The sequence below is a fragment of the Mustela erminea genome, chromosome 10 (genome assembly GCF_009829155.1).
Source record: "Mustela erminea isolate mMusErm1 chromosome 10, mMusErm1.Pri, whole genome shotgun sequence".
Taxonomy (NCBI): Eukaryota; Metazoa; Chordata; class Mammalia; order Carnivora; family Mustelidae; genus Mustela; species Mustela erminea.
In genome coordinates, this window is record NC_045623.1 from 57562900 (window position 1) to 57584497 (window position 21598).

General features: G+C 40.9%; 1 protein-coding gene across 4 annotated transcripts in view; it reads right to left on the reverse strand.

The window, feature by feature from the left end:
- ROR1 (receptor tyrosine kinase like orphan receptor 1) overlaps positions 1-21598 on the reverse strand; it is a 409050-nt gene that overhangs the window by 167326 nt on the left and 220126 nt on the right. For 3 of the 4 annotated variants that reach the window (XM_032303565.1, XM_032303568.1, XM_032303569.1), the window contains exon 2: positions 7106-7177. In XM_032303565.1, coding sequence (XP_032159456.1) covers positions 7106-7177 — 72 coding nt within the window. Of the gene's footprint in view, positions 1-7105; positions 7178-9895; positions 10033-21598 lie in introns of those variants that run through there. The other variant, XM_032303567.1, reaches the window with a different exon arrangement.

The window sequence follows — 21598 nt, forward strand, 5'->3', positions numbered from 1 at the left end:
AAGCCAGAATGGGCATGAGAACATCGCCTCATGGTCTGAGGAGGAAACATTGGTTAGGAGATTTCCCTCAGATTCTAGCTGTTATTCCATTAGAGCAGCACCTTTGAAAAGAAATATAACAGAAACGACACACACAAGCATCATGTGTAATTTTAAGTTGGCTAGTAGTGATATTAAAAAAGATTAGGTAAAATCAATTTTATGATATATTTCACTTAATTCAAAACATGAAAACGATCATTTCAACAGGCAGTCAATATGAAAATTATCAATGAGCTATTTTAAGTTCTTTTATTATATCAGGCCTTTGAAATCCAGAAGTGTTTTACAGTTACGCTACATCTCATTTTGGACTGGCCATGTTGCAAGTGTTCCCTAGCCACAGGAGGCTAATGGCTACTGCACTAGACCATCCAACACTGGAGTCTCATAATGAGGAAGGCAGCCAGACCAAGGACTGATACCTCTCTCTTTACAGATGAGAACACTGAGGCCCAGAAACTAAGTGACAAATCATGGACCTGGTGGTGGAGTTGAGTTAGGACTAGACTCTACATTTCTTGTCAAGTGCTCTTTCTCAAATCATACTTCCCTCCCCTTGAGAATAAGAAGGAAGAATGGGAAGCATAAGAACTACCAAAAACAAGTACCCATCTGTACTGGACACTGCACTGGGGCTTCATACTTTATTTAACTCTTACAGAGACCCTGTGGAGTTGATGTCTCTTCTCCCATTTTCCATGAGGCTACTGAGGCTCCAAGAGCTTCTATTGTTGACAGTGGCAAGATGGCATCTGTCCTTGGAAGAAAATGCTACAACCAGTATGAGGAAGATGTTGCTTGAGGCTGTTGGGGACAAGGGCAAGCTGCCCCAGGATGAGTCACTTTAGCATGAGTGTTATTTTGAGTTAAAGGTGATCAAAACCCAGCAGAAACAGGAAAAGCTCTTTCCCTGCTTCTCAACTGCCTAAACTCAACATTGGAAAGGAGAGCCTGCAACTGGAAGAGAGCTACAAACAGAAACTCCGTTTACCTAAGAAGCTTATCTGCATAATAGGGCAACCTTGTCTCCTTTCTTGGTCTTACACAAGAGCCTTCCTCCCCCTTTGTATTCTCAGGCCCTACCTCTCTCCTTAGATAAGCTTCATAATGCTTCATTGTTTTTGGAATCTCATGTCGGTGTGGATTCCCCATAAATATGCCTATGAAATTTGATTTTCTCCTGTTATTCTGTCTCGTGTAAATTTGATTCTAAGTCCAGCTAGAAGGACCTCAAAGGGCAGAGGAAGGTCAACACCTACTGAGTTGAGGCGGTCTTAAACATCACAGGGCTACCCCAGGAATTCCACCAGGGATTCCTCCAACCAGCTACATGGGACACTGAATGGATAAGCTCTCAATGACCCCAGTCCCAGGAAGACTGCTCTTCAGCTCTTCCTTATGTAGCTCCTTCCCCTACTGCCACTGCTCCAAATCTGTACAACCAGGAGCACAAGAAAAGGATCCAGCTACCCCATGTGGGCTAAGTGTAAACTAAGCTCCAAGCTACAGGCCAGTCAGTATCATTTAAACAGACGCCTTTAGTGCCAAGGACAAATCCAGTGACAGAGAAAAGGGGACAAGAGGAAGCAACCATTCCTGAACCAGAGACCCTGTCACAGTTCTTAACAGTCAAGCTTTCAGGGAAAAGGTGGGCTAAGGGACTGAGGCCAGCATGTAACTGTCTGTTATGACCATGCAATCAGATGCCCTTTCCACAACACTCAAGTGCGGCCCATAGATGTGTTTTTTGGCCAGGAAAAGTCTTAGGTGATAGATTCAAATGCTCCCATGCCAGAGGTGAGAAAAGGAAGGTCAGAGTCATAGTAACTCCAGAGTTCATGCTCATAAGAACCACACCATACACTTCCCTACTATGTGTAAAGCTCTAAGCAAGTAGAGAAAACCAGGTCTCCATTTAAAAAAGCGAGGCAGGATAAAAATACCCCCAAATCTAGTCTGTCAGCACAGGGAATTATTTGAAGTTGGAAGCAAGCCTCAGTATTTTTTTAAGTAGGAGGCTCCCTCCCTTTCTGCTACCTACGGGTGCAATTTCCAGTCCTTTCTCCAAAAGAAACATTTGGCTTTCTACAGAGAACCTCTGAGACCTCATGTGACTGAAAATGGAAGAAGGGGAAAGAGGCCCTCATCACACCCCATCCCCAAACCCCAATGGGGAAGCTGAGGTTGGGCCCCTGTAGATCCATTTATTTTAGAAGGTACTTGGTTCTGAAGCATTTGTTTCAGAAATTACCCCCATGCTCCATCAATAGTAGCTTTCAACGGCTCTTCCCGGCCCTTCCCGGGTGGCCTTGTCTCTTTTCAATTTCATTTCCTGTTGGAAAGGATAAACAGGTAACTGTTTAATGCCACTGACTGGACTCATTTAACAGAAAAAGCAGGACCCGAGTGAGGCTGGGGAACCAGGGTGGGGTTGATGGGTGGAACGGAGCAGCTGGGTGAAGAGAAAGGCATCACAGAACACCAACGGCGGGGCTTATTCTACTGCTCCTGCTTGTAACGAAGTTGCTCCTAGGAGGCTGGTCTAGGAACACACATGTAATCAGCTGCCATGTTAGATGTGGATCCCTAGACTTGGCCTGGAGGCCTTGGTGTGATCCTGGCGCTGCCACTCTCTACTGGTGCCCTTCCGTCAACTCCTTCAAGCCTGATGAGCCTCAGTAGCCGGTCTGTTCTCCCATACAAGGTGCTATGAATACAAATGATGCATGCAATGTGCTTAGCCAGTGTCTCGCACATAGTAGGTATTCACTTGCAGCAGCTGAGAACCAGCATAGGAACCCAAACAATGTAGCGCCATGTTTCCTATTACATGCCAGACACTGTTGGGCAATAAGAGCATGCTTATAGACAACAGAGTCCCTGGCTTTCAAACAGGCAGGCACGAAACAGATAATTTCAATACAGCATGGTAAGGATCCTAATCAGGATAGACATGGGGTGATGTGTACCCCACATATGAAGCGTCTAGGGGCACTGTTAATGGCATGGTCAATGGGACTGATAAAAGGACTCATTCATTGTCTCTCTCCAGAATGCAAGGTACAGCAAAGCAGGAACGCTGCCTGTCGTATTCAGCACTGTACCCGTTAGGAGCACTGAGGGAATGCTTGAGGTGGTCTTAAGTAAAGAAGGAATTAGCCAGGAGGAGAATGAGGTTAAAGGCAATCCAGTCAGAAGAAACTACGTGAACAAAAGTATGGAGACTAGAAACAGAGCGATACATTTAGGGAATTAGAGGCAGGTTGTTGAAACATAAGGAGTATAAAGTATGGGGGAAGGGATGAGGTGAGAGGAGTCAGTGTGGGGGTAAGACCATGGAGAACCTTGCTTATCAAGTTGAGTGTGGTGCTGGTGTGGGTGAACACACAGGTGTGGAAGGCCAGGATGGAAAAACTGCGGACACGGGCTGATTGAACAGGATCTAAAATCTCGAAAATATGCTTTCCCTACATGCCTGCCAAAGTACCTATGACTTTTTTTTTTTTTTTTTTTTTTTTTTTTACAATAAACCCCAAAGTAATAATCATATTAACCAAAAACAGCTGTTACTTCTTATTCTCCAATTAGTTTATCAGATTTGCGAGCCAGGTCAATTTTCTCAACAACCAGATGAGGTAATTACTTTTGTTATCTCATCTTACAAGAGAGGGGACCAAAGCACAGATCGGTTGAGTGGCTTGCCTAAAGTCACACAGAACGTAGGCAGTAGATATAGGATTCAAACTTAGTCACCAGGGCCCCAGAGTTCATTCTCTTAACCACCATGTTATCTCAAACCTACCTTCATTTCATCATTTCTGTCTTCAGCTGAATGCATCTACTGTTTGACCCGTTTGATGAGCTTTTAATTTCAATAGCTCTATTTTTCAGTTCTAGAATTTCTACTTGGTTCTTTTAAAATCTTCTTTTTTTATCACTTGCCCTAAGGTTTCCATTTCCTCTTCACCATGAGACATTTTATTTATTTATTCTTCCCATGAAACATTTTAAACATATTTTCTTTCTCAAATCGGTCTATTGTCTTTAGTTTCAAAGGCCTGAGCTCCTCCTCTGTGTTTTGTCTACCAACTCTTGCTAATGCTGGGTTTCGTTTATTCCTCTCTTGCACGTTCTATACTTCTTAAAAGTGCACTTAACCTCAGTAGGAATCTGCTGTTGTTATTTAGTGGTTATGATTTTTTAAAAATTTCATTTTTGGTGGGAGCGCCATAGGCACTGGGATGTCGAGACATTTTGTGAGCTGGTTTTAGGTTGTCCCCAGTCAGGGTCTCAGAGTTTAATCAATTCCAGACCAAGTTTTTACATTCGCTTCTCAGTTTGTAGCTTGCGTATGACATGAGAACTCCAACCCCCAAGCCCCATGTAACACAGGTTGGGGTCTGTATTTCCCCTGGGTGATCCCAACAACCCAGGGTAGTTCATAGACTTCCACACCACACCCTCAGTAGAACTGGCCTTTCTTGCTCGGTTCAGTCATCCCTCACTGACAGTCTAAGCAATGAACTTGTTTCTTATGGCCTCAGTTGTCATCTCCATGGGATATTGAAACTCTAGCCCCAGAGAACCATACACATTTCCCATATTTTTATAAAACCTTTTATTTAATTCCTTCTTGCTGATCATTGCTCTACCGACCATGAAGCTTTCTCTTCTGGCACCTGGAGATTTCTCCTTTTTGGGTATCAGCCTGTCAGTGAATTTTTTTCATTGCATCCTTCCAACAGCATCTCTGTGTAATTAGGGGGGAATGTCCCTTGACAGCCCAATCTATCAAAATGACCAGAAGGCTTTGATTAAACATTTAGATATCAGTCTTTCCCACCTGGCTCTGTGTTCAGGGAGGACGGAGACCTTTGTCTCATTCATCTTTCAATACTAATTTTTCAGACGGTGCCCAGACCAGAGTAGGAAGCAAAAAAGATCTGATCAATGAATAAAAGAATTAATCAGCTTTCTTTCTCATTCTAATGGGAATGAAAGGCCATATACTAATTTTCTTCTAGAGAAATATAACACCAAGAATCTCTGGAAAGCCATCCATGCCCTCTGGAAGGCCAAATTGAACAAACAAAAAGCGGGGGGCCTGTCTTAGGCCAGCTTTTTAGCAAGTAGGTTCATAGCTATCGACACTACTTTTTTCTTGAAGGGCACCCACTGCTAATTACCGTGCTGGTCTGGTAGAAGTTCAAAGCTTGGCAGCCTCGCCCCATGACTGCATGTAGCTGATGTCCTTTTATAGCCATAACCGGAACCTGATCAAAACATGTGTGTACAATGATATCATTTTTACTGCTGGTGTCATAAGGAGCTTGCCAATTATGTTCACATTCTTGAAAGCACCTAGCAAAGTGCTTGTCACAGAATGGGCACTGAGTGGACATTTAGCGGGCTTTACGTCTTCTTTCACATTAAAAAAAAATAATAATAAGTATTTGTTGAAAATCCACTGCCTCCTAGGCATGGTGCCTGGTGCTGGACATGGAGAGGATAACATACAGTCCTCTGTTTTCATCCTAAATTAGAAAAAGAACGTCCAAAATAAAACTGACAAGAGAAAATTATTCTAAATGCCTTCTCATTTAAGGTGAAAAGATATCTCACATCATCCCACCACCCTAAAATGCCTAACAAAGTATAACCACCAACATAACCTTGCCTATTACTGTTTTATAAGCTGCTCTCACTTCAAGGAGAAAATACAACTCCCAGGGAACACACAGGCTGACAAAGAGAGCTGATTATCGAAGTCGTCGGACACAGTGACTTTTGAGCTTTTGTCACTATAATCCCAGAACCTAGAATCATACCTGAACTAAAGCAGAAGCTCAGTAAGTTTGCTGAATGTATTTGCACATATAGATACAGATGTGCCCATCCATGTATATGTTCTGAGATACGTTGTGATTCATTATTCCACACATACTGATGGAGGATTTCCTATGAACAAGAGTCTGTCCTAGACTTGGTGATGGAGACAAAGACAAAGACCAAGGACAAAACAGAAATCCTACTTAACAAGGAACTTCCAAGCTTCAGAATGAGATAGACAGTGATGTAACACAGAAAATGCGAAGAGAAGCAGAGGAAAGGGCTATGGAAGTTGCAAAGAAGGAAAGGTCACTTCCTGCGGAGGGATTAGATAAGACTGTGGCTAATAGAGAATTTGTTCTCGGTCTTGAAGAGTAAGTAATTTGTGGCATGCAGAAGGGAGAGAATGGTTAGTGGCAAAGAAAAAAGGGGTGATTCAGTTGGAAAGAACAGCTTAGGCAAAATCTAGGGAAAGAAAAGCACAGGGTAAATAAAAAGAAATAGAAATGTTGCTGGAGATGCATAAAGAGACATAAAGGGGAGGAAAGAGAAACAAGCCCGGGAGGGTGGGATGAGCCAGCCTGCAGGGGCTTTGACTGTCTCGATGTACCATTCCAGGACACGGGATCTCTATGGAGGAGCCAGTGCTTAGCGTATGGCGGAGCTTAATTAATACTACAACAACTTCACAGCAGGAACCTGTTCCCCACGTGCGCGCAGGAAGCCGCCATCTGTACGCACAGGCAATTACAAACATTCCAAACACTCTGCCCTGAACTCTGCAAGCACATCAAATACTCGCTGGAAAAGGTCACCCAGCAAACAGCTCTGATCAATCCTGGCCCAGGCAGAATCAAATCCCCTAAATAAGATCCACTAGATGCGGTGTCAGGAAGGTCAGAAACAACCCTATTTCACATCTTGAAGCGTTTTTACCATATGGAACGTTTTAGAGGAAGAAGGGAAAGGAAAGGGGGGGGGGAACCCCTCCCCAGAAATAATAGAATTCCAAGTAATTAAATGTTAAATAATCACAAAATAAGTAAGGGATTTATTTTGGCCCCTGCCACTTTCTAAGGATCTAAAAAGCAGTTGATTTCAAAGAAGGCCATGCCAGGATTAAAAATGGAGTTGCACGCCAGGATTAAAAATGGAGTTGCACGCCAGGATTAAAAATGGAGTTGCACGCCTCCCCCCCTTTCCTCCCCCCATCCTATGCATCCCCATTGTGTACCTTTGTCGAGTTCACTTGAAATGTTCCACGATGAGGTAGGCACTAACTCAGCAGTGACTGACAACTCTGTTTCTGGAAAGAAAAAGAAGGGAGGGGAGAAAGACAGGGTGAGTGTAAATATATAAGTAACTTATGGGCTGTTAGAAGCATTATGGGAGACTTCCAAATGCCCTGCCCTGGGAGAGAGACCAGTGCAATCCCAGAGCTTATTAAGCAGGAATGCCCGGGGAAGGCTCCTGATTTACGGAGGCTATCCAGGGGAAGAATCGGTAGACCAGCGTGCAAGCCTGTTTTCTTTGAAACATGGACTTGAAAATTAAAATACAAATATTTCATGAACAAAAAAATTCAAGCCTGCAGAAATGACCGAACATTGTCAAACATCAACTTTTCTTTTTCTTGTTAGAAGACCACTCCTAGACTATTCAATAGTCTTTCCATGGAAAATAAGAGCTACATTGCTGATTTTATTTGTTGTATTTGTGAATTAATGGGATTTTTATTAGTAGAGAAATCTGTCTCTATGTGGAAGCTTATAGTCAAAGACAAACGAAACCTAAGTATTTGAATACGAGAGTCAACCAAGGCAACTCAATTTAAAAGGCAATTTTCAAAACCACCATTAATTAAAGCAAACATGAAGATCAACAATCTACAGGGTACAATATACTATGGAGATATAAAAATTCTTTAGTAATAGACTGAAATATACAAATTATATTTTTATTGTTTTTGAAATTTTAAGTGACAACACTGTCCTACTAGCACATTTTAATAAGGTTTCACTAACCTTCTCTTAGGCTACACACACACACACACACATACACACACACACAGTATTACAGAACTATAGTACTGAGCAATATCTCAGAGAACTCAGAGCCTGTGACATTGGATACATGGCACCCAGGGGTACCGGGACAGCTCTGTCAGTTGTGTCTGACTTTAGTTCATGTCATGATCTCCAGGTCCTGGGATCCAGCCCCATGTTGGGCTCCTCGCTCAGCGGGGAGTCTGTTATCCCTCTCCCTCTCCTTCTACTCCTCACCCAGCTTGTGCGCACTCTCTCTCTCTCAAAATAAACAAATAAAATCTCTTTAAAAAGAAGGAGAGAGAGAGAGAGAGATGGCACCCATGCTGTCAATTCCCTTTCCTTCATTCGAGTGCAGACCTCCTTAATCAAGTATGGCTCCTTTTGCCTATGAAACCTGGGACTTGCCTTAGGGTCTTTTTGACAGAGTGCTCTAGGCAGCCACTAAAAATGGTTCTGAAATGCAAGGTGAACTTTTTAGTGAGTGGAAGAACGGGGATTCAGATCCAGGTCTGTTACTGCCCACACACCTCCTCATAGCTCATGCTACCTGGTACTCAACTCTGTGAAACCTGATTTGTTTTTCATCTTGCCTCTCTCTCGGCTTCACCTTTTTACCTAGATAAGCACATTTTCTACCATTTCCTTATTTACTGATGGGGCTTGGCTGCCACTTGGCCATAGAAGCCACACACCATAGTCAGTGAACTTTGCCAAGAACAGGATGTTTACCCACTGAGACCTTGCAAAGGCCCACTTTTAGTTTGTCTACTGAGTCTCTGATCAACCTGTCACACACAACAGAGACAAAGGGGTTGTTTGGTTTGTGCAGAACTCCTAGGGTTTGCCTCTTTCCCTGTCTAAGTGGCACCTGGGAAAGAAAGTAGAAGAACCCCAACCCAAACGGCCCCAGTCCCTTCCTATGTCCTGAGTTAAAAACAGCAGAGCTTCTTTTAAGGGGACCTGAAGCCAGATGGGCAGTATGGCAGGAACCTGAAAGCACATAAGATTCCAAAATATGAAAGAAAAAAGAAAAAAGTATCCCAGATAGGAAAAATGCTTCACCCAAAACCACAGTGCTTCTGCCCGTGATGAACCATTTGTCCTGCGAATGAATAATTCGTGCAGGTGATTCCACGAGGAAGATCTAACTGCCTACACTTGGGGGCCCTCCATGAATGACCCCAACCACAGCTCTACCCTCACCCCAATCCTGCCGCCACCCACTTTGGCTCTTTGAATAATGGCCCCTTGTTTGCTGTATTATGGATGACTGCGGTTCACCATATAAAAGAGCTCATCAAGCACTCCAGTACCCAGACTTCAGGGAGCTGGGGAATAGAAGCATGGCAGCCAAGGCAGCGTTTCAGGCAAGGAAGCAAAAGGTGGGGAAGTGGTGGGATTAAGATCGACCTTGACAGTATTTATATTCAACATTTTCATAGCTTCATCTTACTGCTGCTCACAGTTACACTGCCAGAAATACAGGTTTCATTTTACAGTATTAATTTTATAGAAAGTTAGCCCGATGTCACTTGGTTTTTCTAACCTGAGTTTGAATTGCTGATTGAATATAATTTGGGACCGATGACAAATGAATAGATTCTTGGCACTGCTAATGGCAAAATTGTTCCCCATGTGTCTCTGGACACTAATGACTACTCTGCTCTTGGACTAAGGCAACGATAATTTCAATTCACAAGCTTATTAAGTGATTGTGATGATTCTGAGGAATTTTGTTCTCGGTCTCAAGATTTATTCCTTTAGATAACCACATGTTCAGCTTTTCAGATAAAATGATCATAAAAACAGATAAAATATTTTAAAATATGAATAACCTCCCTAAAAAATATTATCTTCCAAGGCCACATTTTTTAAAAGAAAGGCCGATTATTTTCTGTGCAAAGTGTAGTAATAGTAATACCCCCTCACAAAAAATGATGTTAATAGGCTTCCCCTCCCCCAAAAGGAAGGCTGACCTTTATGTGAGAAAAATTCAGTACTTCTCAACTTGCACTCCATGGAGTTCACAGTCAGTAGCGGCTTTAGAGAGGCACAACCACCAGCTTTGTCCACATAGGATTTCCACTAATGGATTCAGCTTCTTTTCTATATCCTCATCATGGCAAAAGGATAAGATATTTCCAAGTACATTTAATAACTGCTAGCAACATCTCTTTGTGTAAAATTATTGTGGTAAGAACAAACTAATATGGGCCAATTAGGAGATAGTAGACTATTTAATGGAAGCACACACCTAGATTAAAATACTAATTTCATGATCATGAGCAAGTTACTTAAAAACTTTTGGCCTCTATTTTCTCATCTATAAAATGGGGACAATAAAAGCCACCTCACAGGATTGTGGTAAGGATTACATTAGATTATGGTCCAAAGTGGACCTGTACACTGTCCAGCCCAGAGTGGACCTCCACGATCTTCTGTGCCTTCCTCCTGGTCTAGTAAAGCAGATAATAGCCACCCTCTAAGCAGACATCCTCCAGTCAGCGGTTATGTCACTGTCTAGGTTTGAAATAACACATTCTCCATGCTTTTAGGAAAGACTCTGTATTTCTCATGCTCTACTAATCTAAGCCAATCTTTTCATTTTTGTGAGGTTTTCCCCGAATTGGTCACCAGTTCTCTTAAGAACATAAGTGCTTTTATGCATTTTTACCCAATTTAGGCAAATCAAGCGTATTTTATAAAACTCCAGCCCTTATCTTCCCTGACCTCTGCAGGAGGGCAAACCATTCTTCTCCCGATTTGATCAATAGGAGCTATTATCTTTGCAGTTTCACTGATGATTGACTTCTTGGCACTGATTCTGCAAACCATAAGGTTTTGGTATTTAAGCCTGAACAGTGGGAGTGTTATTTGGAGGAAAGGAAAAAAAAAAAAAAAAAAACCAAGCCTTGAATCCTCCTCATTGATAAAAGCCTGTGCTCTCTGAAAGGATTACTGGCTCATCTCAGCAGTTGGCAGGTAGAGACCCCACGTTCACAGGATGTAGAAGCTCTTGCAAGAAGCACCCAGCCATGCCACATCCTGTATCCTGAAACAAGGACACGTGAGCTTACACAGACATAGACCAGCATACTCAGGAGACTCGTGGCCAGCCCCATGGTCACAGGGCCAAGTATGAGGGAATAAATGGCTACCCCAGTGTCCTTCTTGACCAGAGCCCCTGAGTCCCAGAATGTTATACTCGGGTATGCCTTAGATATTTTTTATGCCCACTGGATTTTGGGGGGGGGGGGGTAATTTTATAGAGCAACATCAGAGACTTTAGAGGGAGAGAGGACAAGAGGACAGGGCTCTAGACCCTTCTTCAACAGGAACAACTTTCCATATCTCTGTTTTAACTATCAGATATTGTAGAAAAGTCTCTGATGCTTTAAACAAAACAAACAAACAAAATTAAGCCTCTCCTATGGTATAGGCTCACTTTACAGATCAAGAAAATGAGGGCCACAGAGGTCAAGTGAATTGGTGAAAATCACAGAAGTTCTAAATAAACCCAGGCCTTAGAAATGTCTTAGAAATAGAGAAGGGGGTGGGATTATGGACATTGGGGAGGGTATGTGCTTTGATGAGTGCTGTGAAGTGTGTAAACCTGGTGATTCACAGACCTGTACCCCTGGGGAAAAAAATATATGTTTATAAAAAATAAAAAATTAATTAAAAAAAAAAAAGAAATGACTTAGAAATAAATGCATGCTCCCTTCTCTCTGTGTTCCATTATCTTCTGTCTGTGCCCCTAAGACTGCTATGTATCCTTAGAAGCTGAGTTCAGAGACACACAGAAGGCATTTTCAAACAGCTAGGGTCAGTCACACAAAATGGGTACACTTTCCTCTCTGCTCATGGTCACTGGGGCCCAGGGGAGGGTGGGAAGGAGGTGGGTATGCTGATGGCTTCAAGTTCCCAGCTATGCCATGTCATTCTAGATATTATTTGGTGATGGCTCTCAGCCATGGTTCCTTCCTGTCTCCAGTGCCTGAGTGGAAGAGAAGACCATAGCCATAAGTTACCATTACTTGTAAGTTTCCTTCACGGAGAGCACCTGTTTGGGAAAGTAACAACCGGGCAGGGCACGTTCCCTAACAGTACAAGGGGTCAGTCAGTCAGGGCACTGTCCCAGCTCTGGGGTCCTGAAAGAGGGGCCCCTCCACTCTGGGAACTGAACTTACTAGGAGAGAGCAAACTTAGAGCCTTTCTCACCCCATGTGAGATAGTCAGGACTGGAGAATTAATTACTAGGCTCAGTATCCACTATGACCTCATAATCCTCAGTGACCTCAAATTTGGATTTCTGATGTAATCTTTGAACAAAGTTATCAGGACAGTCAAAGACCAAAAAGAGAGCACAATTCTGCCACCTTAAACCCCCTGCTCCATCCCTAACCACATTACCTACATGACACTATGAAATCATATTTTTTTAATAAAACCTGTAATAACTTTGCAAATAGCATAATTATAATGCAGGTGGTAAAGCCATTAATTTGTTGAAGAAAAATTTTAAGTATACCAAAATTTGTGGTATTATTCATATTTTTGTAGAAAGGGAATTGTTAAAAAAAAAAAAAAAAAAAAAAGTCCAGGCTTTCTTAATGTGTGAGGGTCTCAGAGATCTTGTCAACAAGTTCATAGGTACCATGACTATCTCCATTCTTAGACTGAAGAACCGGAGGTAGACATATAAGGGCACTTACCTACTCAGCTTGTTGGGAAAGGGGTAGGATTTCTGATCAATCTGGGCAGAGCAGTCTGACAGCAAACCCAGAGTGTCTCCAACTGTGACCCAATCAGGGGGCAGGGGGATGCTGAAAGGTGTAGCCACTTCTCTCTGGCTTAGGCCCCCCTTCAGCCCCAGAAGATCCCTGTGAATTCTAAGCTCTGTAGAACACAATTTGACAATGGGTATCTGAAACATTATACCTCCTTCCTATCAATGCCCAGTTTCTTAATTCTAAAATCCTAAAAGGACAGTGAGGAACACAAAGGGAGGGGGGAAATAACTTCTTGAATCATCCTTAAATGCCTTGTTTTTCTTTGAACACATTATTTGCTTCTTTAAGTCTTCTAAATTAATATTACAGATCACATGCACTTGTATTTAAAGGAATTATGTTACACAAAGCACCACAATGACATACATCCTTTAAAGTCAATAAAAATAATCTTGGGAACTATCTTACTTAAAAATACCACACTTGGGCTCTCTTCCATGGAACTCTAGAGAGTCGCGCACCCATTCACTCCCTCCCTCATTCATTCATTCAACACACATGTGTATAAGCACTTCCTATGTGTAAGAACTAGGATGAAAAATCTTGTCCTGGTCCCTGACATTTTTCAAGAACTCACAGTCCACTGGGAGAATATAGAAACACAACCATAAACTGCATGGCAGAGCAACAATAGAAACTGATAGAAATAATCTCCCCATCCCATGAGTCATTCCTCCCAGCTTACCCCAAGCAGGCTAAAAACACCAAGAATACTGAATAAAATATGAAAAAAACAATAAATAATGCATAGCTGAGACTTAAAGGAAAGAAATTCTCAGGTGCCCCAAAGGAAGAAAACAGTAAGTAGAAGCTGATGTAGAAGGTGCCTTATAAATATAGACCCTCTGGGCTGGAGGTTCAGTTTCAATGCTCACTTGAAAACCAAAAATGTGGCCAAAGAGAGATCTAGGTTCTGGCTTAAAGTCTTTACTAGAGCCTAGGAGAACATCCCCATCTGTGGAAAGGAGCTGAACAACATTTCCTCCAATGAAGCTGCTGGATGCCTAGAATCTAAGAATTGGGAAAGGGAGAAGGCACATCTCTTCAAGAAATGAAAAGGGTGTGTAAAGACCAGAGAATTCCAGTGTATCCTTCACCCAGTTTCTCTCCATGATTACAGCTTATATAATCATGGTACAGCATCAAAATGAGGAATTTGACATTGTTACTGTGCATATGTCAAGTTCTATGTCATTTCATCACATGTAGATTTATATAAACACCTCTGTAATCAAGATCTTTATCTTGTCATGACCATCAAGATCTCTCTCATGCTATCCCTTTATAGTCGCACCCATCACCGTCCTCCCAACCATTCCTAACACTTGACACACACTAACCTGTTCTCCATCTCTATAATTTTGTTGTTTTGAGAATGATATATAAATAGACCCCTATAATGCCCTTGGGACCCACCCAATTTGCTGCATGTATCAATGGTTTATTCTTTCTCATTTCTCATTGCTGGTTAGTATTCCATATATGGATATACCGCAATTTGTTTAACCCCTGACCTTCAGTGATTGGTTGTTTCCATTTTTGGCTATTACAAATAAAACTGTTATAAATCTACTCATAGCCTTTGGTGCTAAATTCCGTATTTCAGTAAGAAGGAAGCTGAATCTAGAAGGAGGAGTCATATGCAAGAAGCAATAATAAACGAATAATCTGGAAAATATGTTGAAAATGTTAAATGAGCCTTGATTCTAAAAATAAATATGTGATTAGAAGTAAAACAGTGGGAGGGAAGAGCAAAATGGCAGAAGAGTAGGAGAACTAAATATCAGGTCCCAGCTAGGTAGTTATCAAACCATTCTGAACACCTACAAACTCAACAGAAGATAGGAGAAAAGAAGAGTAGCAATTCTAGGAACAGAAAATTGACCACTTTCCAGAAGGCAGGACATGTGTAGAATTGAATCCAAGGCAACATAAGGGAAGACAGACCTCAGTGGGAGGGGCTACCTCCTGGCAAGTAGTAGAGCAGTGCAGCACAAAATCAGAAGGTTTAGAATTTTGCTCCACTGAGGGACCTCGCTCCAGAGGCTAAGCAGCTGGGTGGAGCCCTTGCAGGGACAGTGTGGTCTCAGGAAACATGGGGACACAAAAAGACCAGGGATGCCTGAGTGTGGCATAGCTCCCAGGTATCAGAGCAGGGAAGCCAGCTATAGAGATGGAGATGAGGAGTGAGCTCTCAGCTCGGGGTTACCTTAAATTGTGATCCAAGTCACAGTCAGGGCACTTCTCTTTAAGCAGGGACCACACAGGTGGCAGATCTGGAGAGACCCCTTCCTTCCTTCTCTAGGAGGAGCTGTGTAGGAGCACAATGCAGGAATCTGTTGCATTTGGACACTCCAAACGGGGCCATGTGCCAGAGACAGAAATGCTCAGGCACAGGCTGGGTGAGCACAGAGTGCGGCAGAGACCAGGGAGATGGGAGGAACTGACTACTTTTCTCTGAGGGTGTACTGAGGAGTAGGGCCCCAAGCTCTTGGCTCCTACACAGCCCCAGAGATTGGGAGGCAACCATCTTCATTCCCGTCCTCCAGATATCTACAGAGAGCCTTCATGGAACAAAAGCAACGAAGAGTGAAACTGAGCAGATTGCTTACTCCGGCCCCTGGCAGAGGCAGTGCAATTCCACCTCAGGCAAAGACATTTGAGAATCACTGCCACAGGCCCCTCCCACAGAAGATCAGCAAGAACATCCAGCCAAGACCAAAAACTGTGAAACTCCAGAGCTAGGGGAAAGCAACACACAGAATTCATGGCTTTTTCCCCATGATCCTATAGTCTTACAAAGTTAAAAAAATTTTTTTTTTAAGATTTTATTTATTTGGGCGCCTGGGTGGCTCAGTGGGTTAAGCCGCTGCCTTCGGCTCAGGTCATGATCTCAGGGTCCTGGGATCGAGTCCCGCATCGGGTTCTCTGCTCCGCGGGGAGCCTGCTTCCTCCTCTCTCTCTCTCTCTGCCTGCCTCTCTGCCTACTTGTGATCTCTCTGTGTCAAATGAATGAATAAAATCTTTAAAAAAAAAAAAAAAGATTTTATTTATTTATTTATTTATTTATTTATTTATTTATTTGTAAGAGAGAGAGAGAGAGAACACAAGCAGGCAGAGCTGCAGACAGAGGCAGAGAGGGGAGCAGGCTCTCCACTGAGCAAGGAGCCTGATGCGGGACTCGATCCCAGGACCCTGGGATCATGACCTGAGCAAAGGCAGCAGCTTAACCAACTGAGCCACCCAGGCGTCCCACAAAGTTAAATTTTTTTAATTTTATTTTTTTCTTATTCTATTTTTTAAAATTTTTCCTCTTTCCTATATTAACATTTTTAAACTATTTTATCTTACCAATACCCTTTTAAAAATCTTTTTAAACCTTCATTGTTATAACCATATTTTATCCCTTCATTGTATTTAACCTTATTTTTTGTATACACATAGGGTTTTTTCTTTAAAATGTTGGGATACAATTTCTTCTAATAGATCAAATATACCCTAAATCTAGTGCATGGCTTTGTTCTAGTCTTCAGCCTGATCACACTCTCTCTTTTTCTTTTCTTTTTTCAACCAACTTCTTACCTTATCAATTCCTTTCTTATAATTTTTAAAATTTTCATCTTTACAATCCTATTTCATCCCTTCATCATGTTTATCCACATATATTTTTTTCTTTCTTTAAAATTTTGGGAGGTAGTTTCTTCTAACAGACCAAAATATACACAAAATCAAGTGTGTGGCTCTGTTCTATTCACCAGTCTAATATATATATATGAGACTGATATATACTAATCTACTTGTACATACATTACTAATGTACTTTTGTCTACACATACATTATGAAGGTACTAATGTACATTATTAGTCTAATGTATATTAGACTGCTGAATAGAACAGAGCATATATATTAATACACACAGACACACACACACACACACTTTTTTTTCTTTTTACCTCCCTTTCTTCTCTCCCCAGTTTCAGGTCTCTTCTGATATGGGATCATTGATACCATTTTAGAATTTTGTTCTCCCATTCATCTATTCTTATCTGGATAAAATGACAAGGGAGAAAAACCACAAAACAAAAGAACAAGAGGCAATACCAACAGCTAGGGACCTAATCAATACAGACATTAATAATATGTCAGAAATAGAGTTCAGAATGATAATTATCAAGGTGCTAGATGGCTTGAAAAAAGCATGGAAGATATTAGAAAATCCCTTTCTGGAGAAATAACATACCCTTCTGGAGAGAAAAAAAAAAACTAAAATCTAACCAAGTTGAAATAAAAAAGCTATTAATGTGGGGCAATAAAAAAATGGAGGCTCTTGCTGCTAGGATAAATGAGGTAGAAGAGAGAATTAGTGATATAGAACACCAAATGATGGAGAATAAAGAAGCTGAACAAAAGAGAGAAAAACAACTACTGGACCACAAGGGGAGAATTCAAGAAATAACTGATACCATAAACAAAACAATATTAGAATAACTGGGATCCCAGAAAAAGAAGAAAGAAAGAGAGGTAAACAGGAGCAAATTATAGCAGGGAATTTTCCTAATTTGGCAAAGGGAACAAGCATCAAAATCCAGGAGGCAGAGAGAACCTCCCCCCAAATCAATAAAAATAGGTACACACACATCATCGAATAGTAAAACTTACAAGTATCAGTGACAAAGAGACAATCCTGAAAGCAGCTAGGGACAAGAGGTCTGTAAAATATAATGGTAGAAATATTAGATTGGCAGCAGATCTATCCACAGAGACCTGGCAGGCCAGTAAGGACGGGCATGGTATACTCAAAGCACTAAACAAGAAAAACATGCAGCCAAGAATACTGTATCCAACTAGGCTGTCACTGAAAATAGAAGGAGTAATAAAAAGTTTCCAGGATAAACAAAAACTAAAAGAACCAAAACACCAAACCAGCCCTACAGGAAATATTGAAAGGGACCTCTAAGCAAAGAGAAAGCCTTAAAGTAAGAGACCAGAAAGAAATAGAGAAAATATACAGTAACAGTCACCTTATAGGCAATACAATGGCACTATCATATCTTTCATATTCATATCTTTCAATAGCTACCCTGAATATAAATGGGCTAAATGCCCCAATCAAAAGACACAGGGTATCAGAATGGATTAAGAAAACAAGACCCATTAATATACTGTCTACAAGAACCTCATTGTAGACCCAAAGACACCTCCAGATTTAAAGTGAGGGGGTAGAAAACAATTTACCATGCTAATGGACATCAAAAGAAAGCTAGGGTGACAATCAGATAAATTAGATTTTAAGCCAAAGACCATAAGAGATGAGGAAGGACACTATATCATACTCAAAGGGTCTGTCCAACAAGAAGATCTAACAATTTTAAATATCTATGCCCTTAACATGGGAACTGCAAAATATATAACCAATTAATAACAAAATAAAAGAAACATATTGACCATAATACAATACTAGTAGGGGACTTTAACACCCCCACCTCACTGAAATGGACAGATCACCTAAGCAAAAAATCAACAAGGAAATAAAGGCTTTAAATGACACCCTGGACCAGATGGACATCACAGATATATTTAGAACATTCCATCCTAAGCAACAGAATACACATTCTTCTCTAGTGCACATGGAACATTCTCCAGAAGAGATCACGTCCTTGGTCACAAATCAGGACTCAACAAATCAGGTCTCAATCAGGTACTTTTATCAGGTACCAAAAGATTGAGATCATTCCCTGCATTTTTTCAGACCACAATGCTCTGAAACTAGAACTCAATCACAAGAGGAAAGAAAGTTGGAAAGAACCCAAATACATGGTGGCTAAAGAGCATCCTACTAAAGAATGAATGGGTCAACAAGGAAATGAAAGAAGAATTGAAAAAATTCATGGAAACAAATGATAATGAAAGCAAAACTGTTTAAAATCTGTGGGACACAGCAAAGGCAGTCCTAAAAGGAAAGTATATAGCGATACAAGCTTTTCTCAAGAATCAAGAAAGGTCTCAAGTACACTACCTAACCCTACACCTAAAGGAGCTGGAGAAAGAACGGCAAAGAAAGCCTAAACCCAGTAGGAGAACAGAAATAATAAAGATCAGAGCAGAAATCAATGAAATAGACACCAAAAGAACAGTAGAACAAATCAATGAAACTAGGAGTTGTTTCTTTGAAAGAATTAAAAAGATTAATAAGCCCCTGGCCAGACTTATCAAAAAGAAAAGAAAAAGGACCCAAATAAATAAAATCATGAATGCAAGAGGAGAGATTACAACCAACACCAAAGAAATACAAACAATTATAAGAACATATGATGAGCAATAGTACACCAGCAAATTTAACGATCTGGAAGAAATGGATGCATTCCTAGACATGTATAAACTACCAAAACTGAACCAGGAAGAAATAGAAAACCTGAACAGACCCATAACCAGTAGGGAGATTGAAGCAATCATCAAAAATCTCCCAACAAACAAGAGCCCAGGGCCAGACAGCTTCCCAGGGGAATTCTACCAGACATTTAAAGAAGAATTAATACCTATTCTCCTGAAATTGTTCCAAAAAATAGAAATGGAAGGAAAACTTCCAAACTCATTTTATGAGGCCAGCATTACCTTGATCCCCAAACCAGACAAAGACCCCACTGAAAAAGAGAATTACAGACCAATATCCTTGATGAACACGAATGCAAAAATTCTCACCAAAATACTAGCCAATATGATCCAACAGTATATTAAAAGGATTATTCACCAAGACCAAGTGGGATTTATTCCAGGGCTCCAAGTTTGGTTCTACATCTGCAAATCACTCAATGTGATACAATACATTAATAAAAGAAAAAACAAGAACCACATGATACTCTCAATAGATGCTGAAAAAGCATTTGACAAAGGACAACATCATTTCTTGGTCAAAACTCTTCAAAGTGTACACATAAAGGGTACAGACCTCAATATCATCAAAGCCATCTATGAAAAGTCCACAGTGAATATAATTCTCAATGGAGAAAAACAGAGCTTTTCTGCTAAGGTCAGGGACATGGCAGGGATGTCCATTATCACCACTGCTACTCAACATAGTACTAGAAGTCCTAGCCTCAGCAATCAGACAACAAAAAGAAATTAAAGGCATCCAAATCAGCAAAGAAGAAGTCAAACTATCACTCTTTGCAGATGACATGATACTTTATGTGGAAAACCCCAAAGACTCCACTCCAAAACTGCCAGAACTCATACAGGAATTCAGTAAAGTGTCAAGATACAAACAATGCACAGAAATCAGTTGCATTTCTATACACCAACAACAAGACAGAAGAAAGAGAAATTAAGGAGTCAATTCCATTTATAATTGCACCCAAAACCATAAGATACCCAGGAATAAAACTAACCAAGGAGGTAAAGAATCTGTACTCAGAAAACTACAAAGTACTCATGAAAGAAATTGAGGAAGACACAAAGAAATGGAAAAATGTTCCATGCTCATGGATTGGAAGAACAAATATTGTGAAAATGTCTATGCCACCTAAAGTAATCTACATGTTTAATGCAATCCCTATCAAAATACCATTAATTTTTTTCAACAAAATGAAACAAATAATCTTAATATTTATATGGAACCAGAAAAGACCCCTAATAGTCAGAGAAATGTTGAAAAAGAAAACCAAAATTGGCAGCATCAGAATTTCAGACTTCAAGCTCTACTACAAAGCTATAATCATCAAGACAGTATCATACTGGCACATAGAAAAATGGAAGACAACAGAGAGGCCAGAAATGGACCCTCAACTCGATGGTCAGCTAATCTTTGACAAAGCAGGAAAGAATGTCCTATGGAAAAAAACAGTCTCGTCAACAAATGGTGTTGGGAAAATTGGACAGCCATATGCAGAAGAATGAAACTGGACCATTTCCTTACACCACACAGAAAAATAGCATCAACTGGATGAAAGACCTCAATGTGAGACAGGAATCCATCAAAATCCTTGAGGAGAATACAGGCAGTAACCTCTTCGACCTCAGCCACAGCAATGGCAAAAATGAAGTATTGGGACTTCATCGAGATCAAAAGCTTTTGCACAGCAAAGAAACAGTTGACAAAACCAAAAGACAACTAACAGAATGGGAGAAGATATTTGCAAACGATATATCAGATAAAGGGCTAGTATCCAAAATCTATAAAGAACTTATCCAACTCAACACCCAAAGAACAAATAATCCAATCAAGAAATGGGCAGAAGACATGAACAGACATTTCTGCAAAGAAGACATCCAAAAGGTCAACAGATACATGAAAAAGTGCTCCGTATCACTCGGCTTCAGGGAAATACAAATCAAAACCACAATGAGATACCACCTCACACCTGTCAGAATAGCTCAAATTAACAAGTCAAGAAACGATAAATGCTGGCAAGGATGCAGAGAAAGGGGAACCCTCCTACACTGTTGATGGGAATGCAAGCTGGTGCAGCCACTCTGGAAAACAGTATGGAGGTTCCTCAAAAAGTTGAAAACAGAGCTACCCTATGACCCAGCAATTGCACTACTGGGTATTTACCCTAAAGATACAAACGTAGTGATCCGAAGTGGGTACATGCACCCCAATGTTTATAGCAGCAACGTCCACAATAGCCAAACTATCTAAAGACATCTGTCACTCAGAAGAAACAAGAGGCCCAAGAAAGATGCTTTCCTAGCTGCAGTTCCAGGACTCCTGACTCTTGAAGAACAAATGAAATCTTGGTTAGGTTCCATACACAATGGGAATAAAGTTAAGTTGTGCTGGGTAATCCGTAATGCCAGAAACTTTGTAAAAACAAAACGCCACAAAGGATGTCTTTAAAAACTCCTTCCACCCAGAGTTTGATGTGATTATATTTGTTTGTTCATTG